Source organism: Zootoca vivipara, chromosome 15 (assembly GCF_963506605.1).
Source record: "Zootoca vivipara chromosome 15, rZooViv1.1, whole genome shotgun sequence".
NCBI lineage: Eukaryota > Metazoa > Chordata > Lepidosauria > Squamata > Lacertidae > Zootoca > Zootoca vivipara.
This window is the reverse complement of record NC_083290.1, coordinates 4,005,858-4,022,697: the sequence shown is the minus strand read 5'-3', so window position 1 is coordinate 4,022,697 and position 16,840 is coordinate 4,005,858. Positions and strand designations below refer to the sequence as shown.

The 16,840-nt window shown below is 46.0% G+C and overlaps 1 protein-coding gene and 3 non-coding genes across 4 annotated transcripts in view; all 4 read left to right on the top strand.

Moving 5' to 3' along the window:
* Positions 1 to 3,739: 3,739 nt before the first annotated feature.
* Positions 3,740 to 16,840, top strand: part of TEX14 (testis expressed 14, intercellular bridge forming factor) — a 52,289-nt gene continuing 39,188 nt past the window's right edge. Inside the window, exon 1 of the mRNA XM_060268575.1 lies at positions 3,740 to 3,869. Coding sequence (XP_060124558.1) covers positions 3,740 to 3,869 — 130 coding nt within the window. The remainder of the gene's footprint in view (positions 3,870 to 16,840) is intronic.
* Positions 5,035 to 5,252, top strand: LOC118097426 (small nucleolar RNA U3). Its single transcript, XR_004694036.2, has one exon. It is a non-coding gene; the product is annotated as a small nucleolar RNA U3 (small nucleolar RNA).
* Positions 11,402 to 11,625, top strand: LOC118078357 (small nucleolar RNA U3). Its single transcript, XR_004691718.2, has one exon. It is a non-coding gene; the product is annotated as a small nucleolar RNA U3 (small nucleolar RNA).
* On the top strand, positions 16,069 to 16,286 carry LOC118097428 (small nucleolar RNA U3). Its single transcript, XR_004694038.1, has one exon. It is a non-coding gene; the product is annotated as a small nucleolar RNA U3 (small nucleolar RNA).

Below are 16,840 nucleotides of genomic sequence, written 5' to 3'. Positions count from 1 at the left end.
CTGAACAGGGCGGGAAATCCCATTTGATGGGGGTTACTGCTGAGGAGACAAAACATGGAGTTGCTACCTTGGCGCCCGCTTGCATTGGGAGTAAATCCCACTTAAAGATCATAGTGTGGTTTACCACCCTGCACCATCTTAAAAAGGCAGTAAATCTAATTTAATGCAGTGGGGCTTACTTCTGAGGAGGCAACGATGAAGCTGCAACTCTGGCGCCCACTTACATAGCCACTTAATTCATAGGATTGCAACCCCTCACCATCTTAAAAAGGCAGTAAATCTCACTTGGTTCAGTAGGGTTTACTTCTGAGGAGGCAAACATGGAGCTGCAACCCTGACGCCCACCGAAATAGGAGTAAATCCCATTTAATTCATAGGGTTGCAACCCTGTGCCCACTTAACATGGCAGTATATCCTGTTTCTTTCAATGGGGGTTACTACTGAGAAGCCACATAGGGTCGTGGCCCTGTTAAATGGGAGTAAATCCCATTTAATTCAACGGGGCTTCTGAGAAACACATGGGATTTCAGTCCTTTGCCCAAATGCACTGCCGTAAACCCCATAAAATACACAGGATGTTACTCTTGAGAAATGCACACTTGTAAGGAGAAAATCCCATTAAATTCAATGGGGCTTCTGATTTCTACCCTTTGGTCAATTACATGGACATAAACCCCATTTAATTCAAAGGATCTTAATTCTGAGTACAGTATAGGATTGTGCTGCACAGTGCCAGCAATGCTATGCCTATTTACAGTACTGTGCATGGCAATATGCCCCACTGAACTCAATGGGACTTATTTATGACCCATATAGGCTTCAGATATAGTTGTCAGCTTTTCCCTTTTCTCACGAGGAATCCTATTCGGAATGAGGGAATTTCCCTTAAAAAGGGGGAAAGGTGACACACAGTTTCCTGGCTTGGCTGTTCCCTGCACATATTGAGACTGTAATCATGCCTATTTAGGCCTCATTGATTTATTTAATTTGATCTACTATTATCCCCACTTAGTTATTTCTGCAATATTCTCTTATTTTTAACCCTGTGCTTTTTGGGTTGCCTAAAATTTCTCTGCAATCAGCAAATGATGTGAATATAGGATTCTGGGGTTGGGGTATTAATAATAACTTAAAGCAGGGGTAAAAAAGTAAAGGTACCCCTGACCATTAGGACCAGTCACAGACGACTCTGGGGTTGTGCGCTCATCTCGCTCTATAGGCTGAGGGAGCTGGGATTTGTCCACAGACAGCTTCTGGGTCATGTGGCCTGCATGACTAAGCCGCTTCTGGCGAACCAGAGCAGCACATGGAAACGCCATTTACTTTCCTGCCGGAGCGGTACCTATTTATCTACTTGCACTCGATGTGCTTTCGAACTGCTACGGTAGGTGGGCAGGAGCTGGGACCAAACAATGGGAGCTCACCCCGTCACGGGGATTCAAACTGCCGACCTTCTGATTGGCAGGCCCTAGGCTCTGTGGTTTAGACCACAGCACCACCTGCATCCCACACAGCAGGGATAGTCAATCTTTTTATACCTACCACCCACTAATGCATCTTTCTTGATGGTAAAATTTCCTTGCTGCGCCCACCAGTGCTCAATGGAAGGAGGATTCAGCTTGTGCCATAGAACCCCCTACCACCCACCTAGAATCCTGAAGCGTCCACTAGTAATAATACAGTAATAATAATTTTTTATTTGTAGCCCACCCATCTGGCTGAGTCTCCCCTGCCACTCTGGGCGGCTCCCAATCAAGTGTTAAAACAATGCAGCATTAAATATTAAAAACTTCCAGTTTGACAACCCCTGACTTAGAGGAAAGGATCCCCTCCCAGGGTAATCTTAATTGATATCAGGATCATATGTATGATTGGCTTCTTTCCGGAAAAGAAGTTCCCTGCTGCTAGACTAAGCTGCCATCTAGTTTAGTTTTCTGTTTCCAACAGGAGTCAGCCAAACTGATGACTCTACTGGAAGGCATTGAGAGGTAGACTGCCCCTGAATCTAAATGCTCCTTTTGGCTAGCCTAAATAACCATTGCAAAACATCCTTTCACCTCTCCACTTCCTAAGAATTAATCCAAAGCACCAAAATAGGTTCAAAAATTGAGACCTGGGCCTCTAGCTGCACACACGTTGGCCATTTTTTAATTGCAACCCAATTAGAATGCATAAATATTACAAACAGAGACACAGATGGAATAATATAACGCACACTGAATTTAATGATTATACAAAGTGAAATTACTTCTGGCATTTACTATAACTTATTTAAGGTACATAAATATCACACATATCTTCACTGTTCATGAATATTGCACACCACAGCTGTGCAATATTATATTCCAACCCACTCAGGGTGCATAAATATTAGCCACTCACACAGTGCATGAATACCCCCCCCCTTCGTGCAGTCATGCAGTCTTTATTATAAACCAGTCAGGGTGCATAAATGTTGCACAGTGATGAATTTTGCACACAGGAATGCAATGTTAGCATAATTAGAGTGCATAAATCTTAAAACTCCTGCAGTCTTTACTTGTAAACCACTTGAGCGCATACAATCTTGCGCACAAAACGATGCATGAATATTATAACACAGCCATGCAATCTTTGCTGTAACCCAATTAGGATGTATGAGTCTCTCTCTCTCTCTCTCTCTCTCTCTCTCTCTCACACACACACACACACAACTCCAGCAATCTCTCATTTTGTAGTCCAGTTTAAGGTGCACAATCTCTCTCACGCGCATTTTCGTGCAACCTTCATTGCTAGTTCTGGGTGCATAAACATTTCTGAGCGCCCTCGCGTAGGCACGTTGGATCCCACGAAAGGAACGCGCTCCCCAGAGCCGCTAACGGATGAAGACCTCGACGGTTGGCAAAAGGGGTGGGCAGGTGGGTTTCACGGTCTGGGACCGGGAAAGAAGACCTGTTCAGGGGCGGGAAAGGATAATTTAGGAGGGGGAGGCAGGTGTCGTTATAGCAAGAGAGGAGTTGGGGGAGGGGGCAGCAGTAGCTTGGATCTTGTCGGGAGAAATATTAGGAGTGAGACCCGAGTGAGACACAGACAAAATGGGGAAAGGGGAAAACGCGGCGGGCCTTTGGATCATTTGCGGGGCATGCTTTGATCCACATCCAAAAGTGCGGAAATAGCAGCCCTTGCTGCAATCCTAAACGCATTTGCTTTGTTCCACGGAAATCAGTGGTATGTCATGCTTTATTAAAAAGCATACTTGAAGTTGGCTGTGTGCGTGAAGGTTATTTGGAAGAATGGATTGTGCCCCCGCACCAAATAAAAAATGTTCCCCTATTAAATGCGAAAAAACTCACCCCTTTGCCCTGGCCATTGACACCTTAGGTTAGCGTTTTCAGGGCCCACGCTATTCCCGGCGGCTGTGCTGGTTTTTTTTTTTAAACTCTTGTTAATTCTGAATTTTAAATTGTGGTAACCTGACCTAGGACGGTTAATGAATGTAATAATACGTAAAATGGATGCAATCCGAATTTACTCTTTAGCAAAGAGCGTAGGTGTAACGCGGGATTCAAAGATATTCTTGGAGTGGGGCGCACACGTGCGAGTTTGCCCGTTGAGGTCACTGAGCCTTACTCCGAGCAGCCTTAAAAAGAATGTGTGTGTGTGAGAATGGGATATTGTTAGTGGAGGACCCCCACCCCACCCCCACCCCCCAAAAACCTATCCTGAACTATCTTTCTTTTTTTTGTGGGGACCAAGGACAATGGCCCATTTACTCCCTATCCCCTGTCCAGTGAAACTGGGGACGTTGAAAAGCGAATCTCTTGAAGCTCGTTTGCACGAATATGTGAAGCAAGGCAATCACGTGAAAGTGAAGAAACTTCTGAAAAAAGGTAAGGGCTGGTGTTGGAGGTGGGGGGAGAGGTATCCTTCGGAGTAGGACTTTGCGGGCAGAACTCTGGAGAGTGAAAAGAAGCAGCCCCCCAGGCCCCTGTTTCAGCAGAGTGAGGGGGGGGGAGCCCTTGCTACCCCGCAAAAAGACCAGCCCTGCCTTACCACCTGTAAGCATGAGGCTTTTGATCTCAGGGTAGTGGGTTCGAGCCCCATGTTGGACGAAAGATTCCTGCATTACAGGGGGTTGTATTAGAACTAGATGACCCTCGTGGACCCTTTTAACTCGACAATTCTATGATTCTGTCATAGTACACTGTACAGTATTATCATTATTTTTATATTTACTTATTTATTCACTGCATTTTCCCCTGACAATGTCTCAGGGTGGCTTCAAGTAGGTAGCGGTGTTGTTCTGCCATAAATTAAAACAATTATTTTAAATAATTGGAATCCCCCCAGGTGTAGGAAAATAGTATTTACTATGTATTAAAATAAACAATATAGTAACTCCCTCTGTGCTCCTCCTGCCTGATTACGGTGAGGGCTCGGGGTGAGATGTGAAAAAGACACCGATTATGCTGCCTCTCTTTGCATTGATGCGTAACAGCACTTCTTTTAAATCTTGCTGCATTTTCCCTTTCTCTATATTGTAGTGCTTTGTAATGAAATTGAAGTTTGTCCTAGGTGGATTGATTATACAAATGCCTAGATAATGGTTTATAGGAATACATAGAGAACCATTAGCTGTAATTGCAAAAGGGAGTCTTCCTTTGGAGGGGCAGTCTACCTCAAAAATGTACGTACAGTACTGTACTGAGGATATTGCAAAGTGGTATAATAACACCAAGGGTTAAAGAACTGCAAAAGTGGTCGGGCGTCACAGGGGGCGGGAGATATGCAAAATAGGAGGCGTGGCCCCGCGTCCTGCTTCCGATGGGTTTTGCTGGGAATATAATTGAAACTCGGTTATTTCGCCCGGAATGGAGCCAGAGCGGCGGACGTGGGCGGGAATAGCAGCCTTGCTGTCTCCGGGTGCAACTTTGGGGGGAGAGGGTCGGGGACGTGGGCGGGGAGGGGGAAGGAACCGATCGGAGGCTGTTGCGCTACCGTGACTTGGAAAGCGGAGAGCCGCCGCCTGGCTTTTGAAGCGCGGAGTGCAGAGTTAAGACTATACTTTCAGGGATCATTTCTATAGTTTGTAACTAGAGAAGTGTACTCGAAAGTGATTGGACGCGCAAACCACGAGGAGGAGTCGAAGTGTTCTCTTCTGAGCGCGAAGCGAGCAGGCAGTGTTGCATTTTGCAGCTGCTGCCTGTTATTGATGACCGTTCCGCCTCCTTTTCATTAAGGAGGTTGGAGGGAGAGAACACAGACTGAGTGGCGCGCTTCCTTTTTAAAAAATGTATTAAAAAGCAGGCTTAAATTTTTTGTTTGTGTTTTTAAACCTGATATGTTCTAGTACAGGAGGATTTCTGTTTTTTCTATTTATGTTGTTCAGTCGTGTCTGACTCTTCTTGACTCCATGGACCAGAGCATGCCAGGCTCTGGTCTTGTTTCTGTTTATGTTGTTGTTTAGTCGTGTCCGACTCTTCCTGACCCCATGGACCATAGCACGTGTGCTATGGCGTGTTTCTGTTTATAGGTTATATTTATTATTTCTACATTCTGCCAGTGTTGGTCCATCAAATATAAATATACTGTAATACGGATTTCTGGGGGTGTAGGAGCTCAATGGCAGAGCAAGCATTCTGCTTTGCTTTGCAAAATGACCCAGGTTAATTCTTCCATCGTTTGCTGGATGGGTATTTGTATACAGTACTATTGTCCTTTCTGAGTGAAGACTACTGGGATAGCACACAAAATAATCTCTTTAAAATTCTAATTATATTCACAAATAGCAGTACTGTACTGATACAACAATCTCAATTTGCATTTCCTTAGAAAACGTTTTGCACATAATTTTATCCCAGTTTCTCAACAGCTTTCAGCCTCTGTTACAAATACAGAGGACTTTGTTTAGGGGAGAGATATATGTTCTAGAGCACACATCCATAAATCCCAGATCCTTTGATGACGATGACACTCTTTTGCATTCATCTACCCAGGAAGTTTAAAATATTTTCATACATTATGTTTATATCAAACCTTTGCTTATCCCTTTTCCCTATTTTATCCTTACATTCAACCCTGTAAGGTAGGTTTGGCTGGGAAATAAGTGACTGCCTTCATAGCTGAGTGGGGATTTGAACCTTTGTCGTTGTTGTTGTTGTTGTACCCAACCCCTGACAGGAACTCAATGAAGCTTACAGATAACATCCAATTAAATATACAGTATAACCACAAACAGAGATAAAACTCTGTTCTGTTTCCCCACTTTCTGGTTCAAATATCAAAGTCAAGGAACAAATGCACAGGATGACAGTATATCTGTTAGCAACTAACAGAACGTAAGAGGAGCCTGCTGGATCAGGCCAATGGCCCATCTAATCCAGCATCCTAGTTTTACAGAAGCCAGCCAGAAGCAGGACTTGAGCACAAGCACACTCCCTCCTGTAGTTTTGAGCAACTGGAGGCAAAGCAGAGTCATAATGACTAGTAGCCATTTATAGCCTTAGTCCCCACCCCATGAATTTGTCCAATTTTACCTTAAAGCCAGTCCTAGCTGGTGGCAGTCACCAGCTCCTGTGGAAATAAGTCCCATAGGTTATATTTCGCTGTGAGTACATTAGCTTTGGGGACGTGGATGGCACTGCGGTCTAAACCAGTGTTTCTCAACCTTTTTTGGGCCACGGCACACTTGTTCCGTGAAAAAAATCACGAGGCACACCACCATTAAAAAAGTTTAAAAAATTAACTGTGCCGCCCTATATTATAATTATGACTGTAAGAAACACTTGCCAAATACTGCTTTCCGGCGGGTCAGCGCTGCCGAGTTCTTAAAAGATCCGGGTTTCTGATCCACCCCACCCGACCCCGCCGTCCCGTATCTTACCCTGTGCGTGTTCTCGGACTTGTGAGAGGACGATTTGGTCTTCATGCCTCTGTGAATTAGCAACAAACTACCTTTTGAATGATGGAGATTGAATATTTTAAAAGTAGCTACTTGAAGTCCGCTCGATTTTCCAAAAAAGAGACACACGTGCGACACTATTAGCTGGGGGCTGCCATCTTGGCTAAAGGATTTTGGGATGATCCTGTCACGTGAGGCATGGGGAAAATGGAAATAATGAAAGCTCATTGGTCTGTGGAAACTAGAAGGGGCGAAGAAATAGGACGCCCAGGGAGGTGGAGTTTGCAGCTGCAAAATCGCCCTTCTCGTCGCCGCACATCGCGGCACGCCAGCCAGCGTCTCGCGGCACACTAGTGTGCTGCGGAACAGCAGTTGAGAAACGCTGGTCTAAACCACAAAGCCTAGGGCCGGGGTCAGCAAACTTTTTCAGCAGGGGGCTGGTCCACTGTTCCTCAGACCTTGTGGTGGGCCGGACTATATTTTGAAAAAAAAATAAACAAATTCCTATGCCCAAAAATAACCCAAAGATGCATTTCAAATAAAAGGACACATTCTACTCATGTAAAAACATGCTGATTCCCGGACCGTCTGTGGCCTGGATTTAAAAGGCGATTGGGCCGCATCTGGCCCCCGGGCCTTAGTTTGGGGACCCTTGGCCTAGGGCTTGCCGGTCAGAAGGTTGGCGGTTCGAATCCCCGCGACGGGGTGAACTCCCGTTGCTCGGTCCCAGCTCCTGCCCACCTAGCAGTTCGAAAGCACGTCAAAGTGCAAGTAGATAAATAGGTACGGTACCATTCCGGCGGGAAGGTAAATGGCGTTTCTGTGCGCTGCTCTGGTTTTGCCAGAAGCGGCTTAGTCATGTTGGCCACATGACCTAGAAAACCTGTCTGCGGACAAATGTCAGCTCCCTTGGCCAGTAAAGCGAGATAAGCGCTGCAACCCCAGAGTTGTTTGTGACTGAACTTAACTGTCAGGGGTCCTTTACCTTTTTTTACATTGGCTATGGTAGCATGGGGTCACGAAGAGTCGGACACGACTAAACGACTAAACAACAACAACAACATGGTAGCAAAATGCACCCTTCATATGGAGGAGCTACCTATTTCTAAATGCATTGTGGTAAAATAAGTGGGCGGGGGGATCAATCCCTTCCAAGCTTGCAAAGTTTGTGGATGTGAAAGGTTTTGAAACAGGATGTCTGATTAAGGCTGGGATCCTGTGCAGGGGAAGAAAATCCCCTTAAACACAGTTGGACTCAATTCTGAGGAAAATGTTTTCACTCTCCATGATGTACCTTTTAGAAGGAAATCTTGTTACAGTATTTACTACTTGCTGTTTGTTAGTGACACAATGCATGCTTACTTGGTGGTAAGCTCACAGGTGTAGCGCGGGGGGGGGGAGCTGCTCCCCCTCAATCAATACATATCAATACAGATCTGAGGTTTTCTGCCCCCCCTAACAGAAGCCTGCCCCCCCCAAATCTTGGCTACGCGCATGGGTAAGCTGCAAAGGAACCAAATGGTCCTGCTCCTTTTGAAGGATAGTTAGTTTGCTAAGCCTGTGAGAAGCCCTTGCACGCTGCAATACTGTAATATGCATACTGAGGAGGATGCCTCTGTAATGATACTTACTCCTTGGCAAGTGTGTATAGCAGGGGTTCCCAACAAAATTTTCTCGAGGACCCCTCATCGAGCCGCTATTGTGACAAGGACCCCCATTAATTCCTAATCCTAAAATTAAGAAGTGAGAGCCAAATTAAGAGTCTTTTTATATTTTATATTTATACATTTTTTACAGTTACAACAGAGTACTCCATCAGTAAACAGTTAGTTTTAATTTTCAGTTCTTAATGAGATGAGTTAAATCTGTCATTTGAGTCCATTATTTCTGAAATATTAGGTTCCAAACTTGAAACTTTCACTCTGAAATCCGACCGCATGTCGAGCCGATTCCTATATTTGTTTTTCATGAAACACATGGAAGAAAATGCTTGCTCACACCAATATGTGGTTGCAAATGGAAGGATCTTTTTCATTGCCTTATCTCCAAGTTTCTTGTTTACAAACACTACTGTTTTGCAAAGAGGCAGCGCGCGCCAGGGAGGAGGGAGGGGAATGGAGAAGACAGGGTACCTGCGCAGTAGCGCACAAATGAAGCCGACGCGCGCAAAGCATCTTGGGGAGGTGAGCGTTAGTAGAATGCGCGCGCTGCCTCTTTGCAAAACAGTAGTGTTTGTAAAGCGCCACCTAACAGCATACAGCAGAACTACTGCCTCTATCTAATTCTAGTTTTGCGCTAGACTCTGCTCATGCAGGAAGCGGCCAAAACAAAAAAAATCTGTTATCATACAAAATATATTTATATTTAATATTTTTTTTTATTCTAATAGCATCTTGCGGACCCCTCTGGCATAGCTCGCGGACCCCTGGGGGTCCCCGGACCACCTGTTGGGAACCACTGGTGTATAGGATAGAGAGCAGCTGTAGATAAATATCTGTAAACACAAAAAGTGTAATTGATTCCTGATAGCATTTCCCCCTTGAGCTTGTAGGAGTCTGGGAAAGATGTGGACTTGCTTTCTCTTAGTCTAGTGCATCTGTACATTACTGTACCGTGTTTCCCCCTTTTTAAGGCGTAGTCATAAAATAAGCCATAGCAGCATTTCTAAGCATTTGAGAAATATAAACCGTACCCCGAAAATAAGCCATAGTGATAGGCGCTGTGCGGAAGAGAGCACTGAGCTCCCCGAGTCAGCAGCAGCAACGCCGGCCGCAGCAGTGTTTGCTGAGTCCTTTCTTGCTTTTGAGACTTGGTTACTGTGCTGGCTTGGGATGGTGTGTGTGCAATTGCTGTTGCTGCTTCGTGTTTTTCAGCTGGATTCTCTGGGTTCTAAGCACTTTCCCCCGTTTGTTTGCGAAGCAGCACTCGGCTGCAGCCCCTGCCTCTCCCGGCGGCTGCAGGAGGCTGCAGTTGATCGCTATCTCCTTTTCCATTTCTTTTGTCTTTGAGCACCCGGCCCCGCCCCCTCTCCCCTTCGTGGAATGAAGAACGGAGTTTTAGCAGCATTTCCTCATTATAAAAAAAAGGTCAGGAACTTTTACTTTAACCTCAAAAATGGGATATTTCCTCTCTCTAAAAACAACTCTGACCTGAACACCAATAAAACGGGGGTAGATCACCTCCAGTTTATAAATCCGCAAGTAGATCGCAGTCTCCTGGAAGTTGGGCTCTATACTTTGGCTGATTGCAAGCCTTTGCATCTTTAAAAAACAAAAACCATGCGCCTCTCAGTCTTAATTTTCCTTTAATTCATCCCCCTATACCCTCCTCCAACCATTGCCTCCTTCCATTCCTTACCCCCCTCCATCTCTCCCCACTTCCCTCACTCCTGTGCGATCTCATTTAGTCATATACTTGCTTTTTCTGTTGTGTTGTCTATTTTATATTTAATATTATTACCCTTTATGATGTTATTTTTTCCCTTGCGATAATTATTTATTTTTTATCTTTAACTAACTTTCCTTTCCATATTTTTCCATATATAACTCAACACTTTCCCATTCCTTCTTAACTCTTTGGATAGAGTGCCCCCCATTATTGTTGTTAATTTTACAATTCCTGGATTTTTTATGGAACCGAACAGCTCGGGTGCTTCAGAATGTGCCTTCTGTTGCTACAGGGCTATGGGGCTTCACTATTTGACCCCCCCCCCCAGGTTGGGATTTTTAAAGTAGTTCTGTGGGTCCCAGGGCGCAGAATCACCCCCGATCCTTTCCTTTGTCTAAACAGACCTCTTCCCCCCTGACTTTGGAAGGCTGTGCTTCAAGGGTGATACCAGGGTTTTTTTAAGACCTGCGCCTCTTAAGGATTGTTATGGTCCATAACTTCCATTGCTTTCTAAAGGGTTGGGGGTTTAAAGCACTGCCACCCCCACCCCACCCTGCAGGCGCTCGGAACTGGCAGCGCCAACAACGCGCCCAGCAGCGCGCAAAAGAGAGCACTGAGCGTCCTGAGCCAGTGGGTCCCAGTTGTACCAGCACTTTTTTTAAAAAAAGACACCCCCTGAAAATAAGCCACTGTGTGTTTTTTTGAGGGAAAAAAGTTATAAGACGGTGTCTTAAAAAAGGGGAAACACGGTATATAAATGCAACAATAGTAAATAACGTAATTTATGAAGTAGAATAATAAATCTTGCTTGGATCAAGGTTAAAGGATAGACGAAAACGCGTGGCCTATTCTGAGGGGCGGGGACTATGCAAATAGGAGGCGTGGTCCCGCGTCCTGCTCCCGATGGATTTTGCTGGGAATATAATTGAAACTCGGTTATTTCGCCCGGAATGGAGCCAGAGCGGCGGACGTGGGCAGGAATAGCAGCCTTGCTGTCTCCGGGTGCAACTTTGGGGGGAGAGGGTCGGGGACGTGGGCGGGGAGGGGGAAGGAACCGATCGGAGGCTGTTGCGCTACCGTGACTTGGAAAGCGGAGAGCCGCCGCCTGGCTTTTGAAGCGCGGAGTGCAGAGTTAAGACTATACTTTCAGGGATCATTTCTATAGTTTGTAACTAGAGAAGTGTACTCGAAAGTGATTGGACGCGCAAACCACGAGGAGGAGTCGAAGTGTTCTCTTCTGAGCGCGAAGCGAGCAGGCAGTGTTGCATTTTGCAGCTGCTGCCTGTTACCGGTATTGATGACCGTTCCGCCTCCTTTTCATTAAGGAGGTTGGAGGGAGAGAACACAGACTGAGTGGCGCGCTTCCTTTTTAAAAAATGTATTAAAAAGCAGGCTTAAATTTTTTGTTTGTGTTTTTAAACCTGATATGTTCTAGTACAGGAGGATTTCTGTTTTTTCTATTTATGTTGTTCAGTCGTGTCTGACTCTTCTTGACTCCATGGTTTCTGTTTATAGGTTATATTTATTATTTCTACTTTCATACACAGACTGAGTGGTGTGCTCCCTTTTTAAAAAAATGGATAAAAATAGACTGATTATTTTTCTCATCATTATTTAATTTGGGTTTATACAGTGAGTAGACAATCATCCTCTGCTCTTGAGATTTTAATTTGTACTTTTTCATTTTTTCACATATTGGATGCTTTATCTGCCCTGCATTCTACCAGTGTTTAATTAGTCTTATGAATATAAAAATGAAAGATATATTCTGCATTTATTAGCTGCCTAAAGAGGGAGTGATTAGAAACTTAGCGTATTTTCGAATCCAAAATGTTAACAGAAAACTGGCGAGATAGCTCTGAATGTATAGTGTAGGTCAGTGTTTCTCAACCTTTTTTGGGCCACGGCACACTTGTTCCGTGAAAAAAATCACGAGGCACACCACCTCCATAAGACATACCTCCATGCCCTGTAGAGCGAGACCACCGAGCGCCCCAGCCAGCCAGAGGGGCCTGGAACAGGCTGCTGTTGCTGCTGCTGTAGCAGCAGGGAGCGCGCGGAGCGCCCTGCAACACCTGGCCTCTTCTTTTTTTGGGGGGGGCTGCCCGAGGCCTGCCGCCTCGGTGCCTGGAACTGGCGGCTGCAGAGGGGAGCGCTCCGAAATGGCGAGCGCTCGGAGCGCCCTGCAGCGCCTGGCCTCTTTTCTTTTCTTTTTTGCTGCCCAAGGCCGGCGGCTGCAGAGCAGAGCACTCCGGAGCGCTCGGAGCGCCCTGCAGCGCCTGGCCTCCTCCTCTTCTTCTTCTTCTTCTTTTTTTGGGGGGGCTGCCCAAGGCCGGCGACTGCAGAGCGGAGCGCTCCAAAGTGCCGAGCGCTCGGAGCGCCCTGCAGCGCCTGGCCTCTTCTCTCTCTTTTTTGGGGGGGGGGCTGCCCGAGGCCTGCCGCCTCGGTGCCTGGAACCGGCAGCTGCAGAGCGGAGCGCTCCGAAACGGCAAGCGCTTGGAGCGCCCTGCAGCGCCTGGCCTCTTTTCTTTTTTGCTGCCCAAGGCCGGCGGCTGCAGAGCGGAGCGCTCCAAAGTGCCGAGCGCTCGGAGCGCCCTGCAGCGCCTGGCCTCTTCTCTCTCTTTTTTTTGGGGGGGGGGCTGCCCGAGGCCTGCCGCCTCGGTGCCTGGAACCGGCGGCTGCAGAGCGGAGCGCTCCGAAACGGCGAGCGCTTGGAGCGCCCTGCAGCGCCTGGCCTCTTTTCTTTTCTTTTTTGCTGCCCAAGGCCGGCGGCTGCAGAGCGGAGCGCTCCGAAGCGCCGAGCGCTCGGAGCGCCCTGCAGCGCCTGGCCTCCTCTTCTTCTTCTTCTTTTTTGGGGGGGGGCTGCCCAAGGCCGGCGGCTGCAGAGCGGAGCGCTGCAAAGTGCCGAGCGCTCGGAGCGCCCTGCAGCGCCTGGCCTCTTCTCTCTCTTTTTTTTGGGGGGGGGCTGCCCAAGGCCGGCGGCACGTGACAAGGCAGCAAATCGCCCTTCTTGCCGCGGCATGTCCCGGCACACCAGCCAGCGTCTGGCGGCACACTAGTGTACCGCGGAACAGCGGTTGAGAAACGCTGGTGTAGGTTGTGTGGTTTTGAAATAATTTAGCATGATATGTTTTTGTCACTGCAAATAGTGTTTTGAAGCTCGGGTTTGAGGATTTATTGTACAAAATCTGTTTATTAGTTCAGAGTGTGGACTGGAGCTCATGGGAGTTGTGGTCTAAACAGTGGTTTTCAACTAGTGTGCCGTGGCACCCTGGGGTACATAGAATGATGGTCAGGGGTGCTGTGGGGAACACTGTCCATCTTTCTCCTCCCTCCTCTGATGTCCTCCAACATCTCTGCCTCCTAAAGGCTTGCACAGCTGTTTATTGCCACAGCCCTGACTATAAGCTCCACAGACGAAGTGTGCCACTGGGATTCACCTCCTTTTTGGGGTGGTGGTGGGCACAGCTAAGAGATCAGGGGCAGCGGCAGCAGCCGCTGCCCGGTGGACTCCCAAAGAGAGGGGAAAGGACAGGAGGCTGAGGGAGCACTCCACAAAATGGGGGGTGTTCAAAAAAGGGTGAGAGGCTGCCAGCTCTGCAAGCAAGAGGTGACATAACTGGGCTCCTGAGCCCTGCAGGGTTGCTACAGAAAGAAGGTAGTTGGTCCAGGGAACCGTGGACTCAAAAATGTAGAACACCTCTGGTCTAAAGTATCCAGAACCCATCTGGTCAGCTAAGGCAGTCCTGAGTCTTCTAAGTGGCATGAGTCTTCTAAGTAGCCAGGAATACCCTTAATTTTCAGCTTCTATGGGTGTTTGAGGCCTTCTAATACAGTTTGTTGTAGAAAGATCTGCTTAGTGAAACTGTCACCCTACATTACAAAATCAATGTGCCCCAGCTGGGCTGGGTGTGTGGGAAGCAGTGTTCCCCCACATTCCCATGCTATTCTTGCAGATAACACTGTTCACATGTAGGAACTGTAATCAAATGTAGCCAGGTCTTGTTAAGCACAATGAATCAAACTGTTCTTTTCTGAGTGTGAAGCAAGTGGGTGGTGTTGTGTTTATACAGCTCCTGTTCCCTGCTTTCAATGACCCATTCTCCTTACTTGTTCAGAGGCTAAAAGGGCAAAGCAGAGACTGCTTATTTGCTTCAAAAATGTTTTAAAAATAGATTTTACATACATACAAATATACATAATTTGTATGCCGCCTTTCCATGCTTCAAATCATACTCAAGGTGTCTTACATGAAAAAGGAACACAACTACAACATAACAAATGTAGTTATAAATGATAAATAAAACATTTTTTTTAAAAAAATACACATCCAAACTGAACAATTTCCACATATGTCACAAAAAATCTGAAACAAAGATATGTAAAAAACCAACAGCACCAGACCTCCTTCCAGCAACAAAACACCCCAGCCCAAGAGTTTGTTCAGCAACCTCAGCTTTCGTAGCTGCAGTCAGTCAGGGTCCCGCCTTCCCAGGCCAGGTGGACAAGGCTTGCAAGACAGGGAATGGGTGTTCCAACTTAAATAGGTGGTTTTGTATGTGACACAACCTGCATTTCTGTTTTAAGAAATAAGTACAGTAATGTAGAATTACTTCCTTTTTAAAGTTTGAAGTCACATTAAAAGTCAGTGGATGTTAGTAACAGGTCAAGCATACAGCTGGATAGTAGCAGTGCAATGAGATCATCTGTGTGCTATTTCACTTGGCATGTGATAATTTAGAAATAAATCCTCTTTGGTTTACTTGAATTTATTCCCAGTTTAAATGTGCATAGTACCTCAGTCCTAGCATTGATAGTGCATATATATATATATATATATATATATATATATATATATATATATATATATATTCAAGAGCAGTGGAACTCCATACAACAGCCTTGTAAGGTGGTCTTCTAGGACATTTTATTTTTATATTGAATCTGGTTGGCCACTGGTGGAAAACTGTGCTGGACTACATAGGCCTTTGATTTGATCCAGCAGGACTAGTCTAGGGGGGGGGGGTGTCATACATTGCCCTGAACATATGCACTTTGACTTAGAGGTGATTTACACGGTACTGTGGCTGCTCTCAGCCCCTCCAGTTTGGCAGAGTGGAGGGGGTAAAATTGCTGTCCTACATGTAGGGGCTGTTGTAACGATTTACGCCATTGTGAACATATTTGAAGACTCCAGAATGCTGTATGTATCCTGACAAGGACTGCAGGACTTTCTTCGAAAGCAAGTCTGTATAGGATCTCCCCATTTAGTGCCTGACCCGGGAAAGTTGAGTCTGGGACCAGTTGCTTCCCTGCGGAGTCTCATTGCAACACGATCATTTGCGTGTTTTACTCAAGAGCAGGGCTTGCTGGGGCGGCGAAGACTAGGACTCCTTCGACCCTCGCGGACTGTCCGGCGGTGACACAGTTAAGCTAACTGAGCCAGGGAGAGTGACGTCATGAGGGCCCGCCTCCCCTAGGTAGCCGCCTGGGTTTGAAGAGCCAGTAAGCGAACTGCAGGCCGCCATGTTTAAAGGAGACGCAAGCCCGACCGTGATTGGCCGCTTGGGTATCGTATGCAGATAGAAAAGCGAGAGGGATTCTGGTCCACCGCCGATACCTGGCCAAATACCAACTTATAAAAGCATTTCTTTTAAATTATCCCGAGGGGGCTTGAATTCGTTAGTTTCCTATCTTAAGAATCAAAAGTCGCGCATTTTTTCGGTGGGTTAGAAATCGGCCGCTGTGTCTTGGAGAGTGGGTCGAGGCAGCCGGGCTCGGGAGCCGAGCAGCGTTAAGTTAAGACTATACTTTCAGGGATCATTTCTATAGTTTGTAACTAGAGAAGTGTACTCGAAAGTGATTGGACGCGCAAACCACGAGGAGGAGTTGAAGTGTTCTCTTCTGAGCGCGAAGCGAGCAGGCAGTGTTGCATTTTGCAGCTGCTGCCTGTTATTGATGACCGTTCCGCCTCTTTTTCATTAAGGAGGTTGGAGGGAGAGAACACAGACTGAGTGGCGCGCTTCCTTTTTTTAAATAATGGTTAAATATTAGAACTTAAGTGTTTGCTCCATTTTAACAAGAAGTGTGCATGCACACAGAAAGCTCATACCAAAATAAAAACTTAGCTGGTCTTTAAGGTGCTACTGAAGGTTTTTAAAGCCTATTTTAAAATTACTTTTGACTCTTAATACAGTATTGGTTTTTGATTTTTTTTTTATATGTCCATTTGCCATTATTTTGTATCAGGGATACATTCGGTTAATTAAGCTAAGCTTGCAAGCATAATAATTTTTTCATGTGTCTTAAAGACCAACTAAGTTTTTATTTTGGTATACCAAAATAAAAACTTAGTTGGTCTTTAAGGTGCTACTGAAGGAATTTTTTAATTTTGTTTTGACTCAGACCAACATGGCTACCTACCTGTAACTAGTTCATGTGTCTTGTTGCCTTAATTTCTCCATTGTTTGTCAAATGCCTATTTTGCTCTTCCTGAAGAAGTTTGGGTTAGTATTGCATGTGGCAATCTGGTTAAAATTCTAATAAAGCCATTCATAGTTTTTCTGCATAATT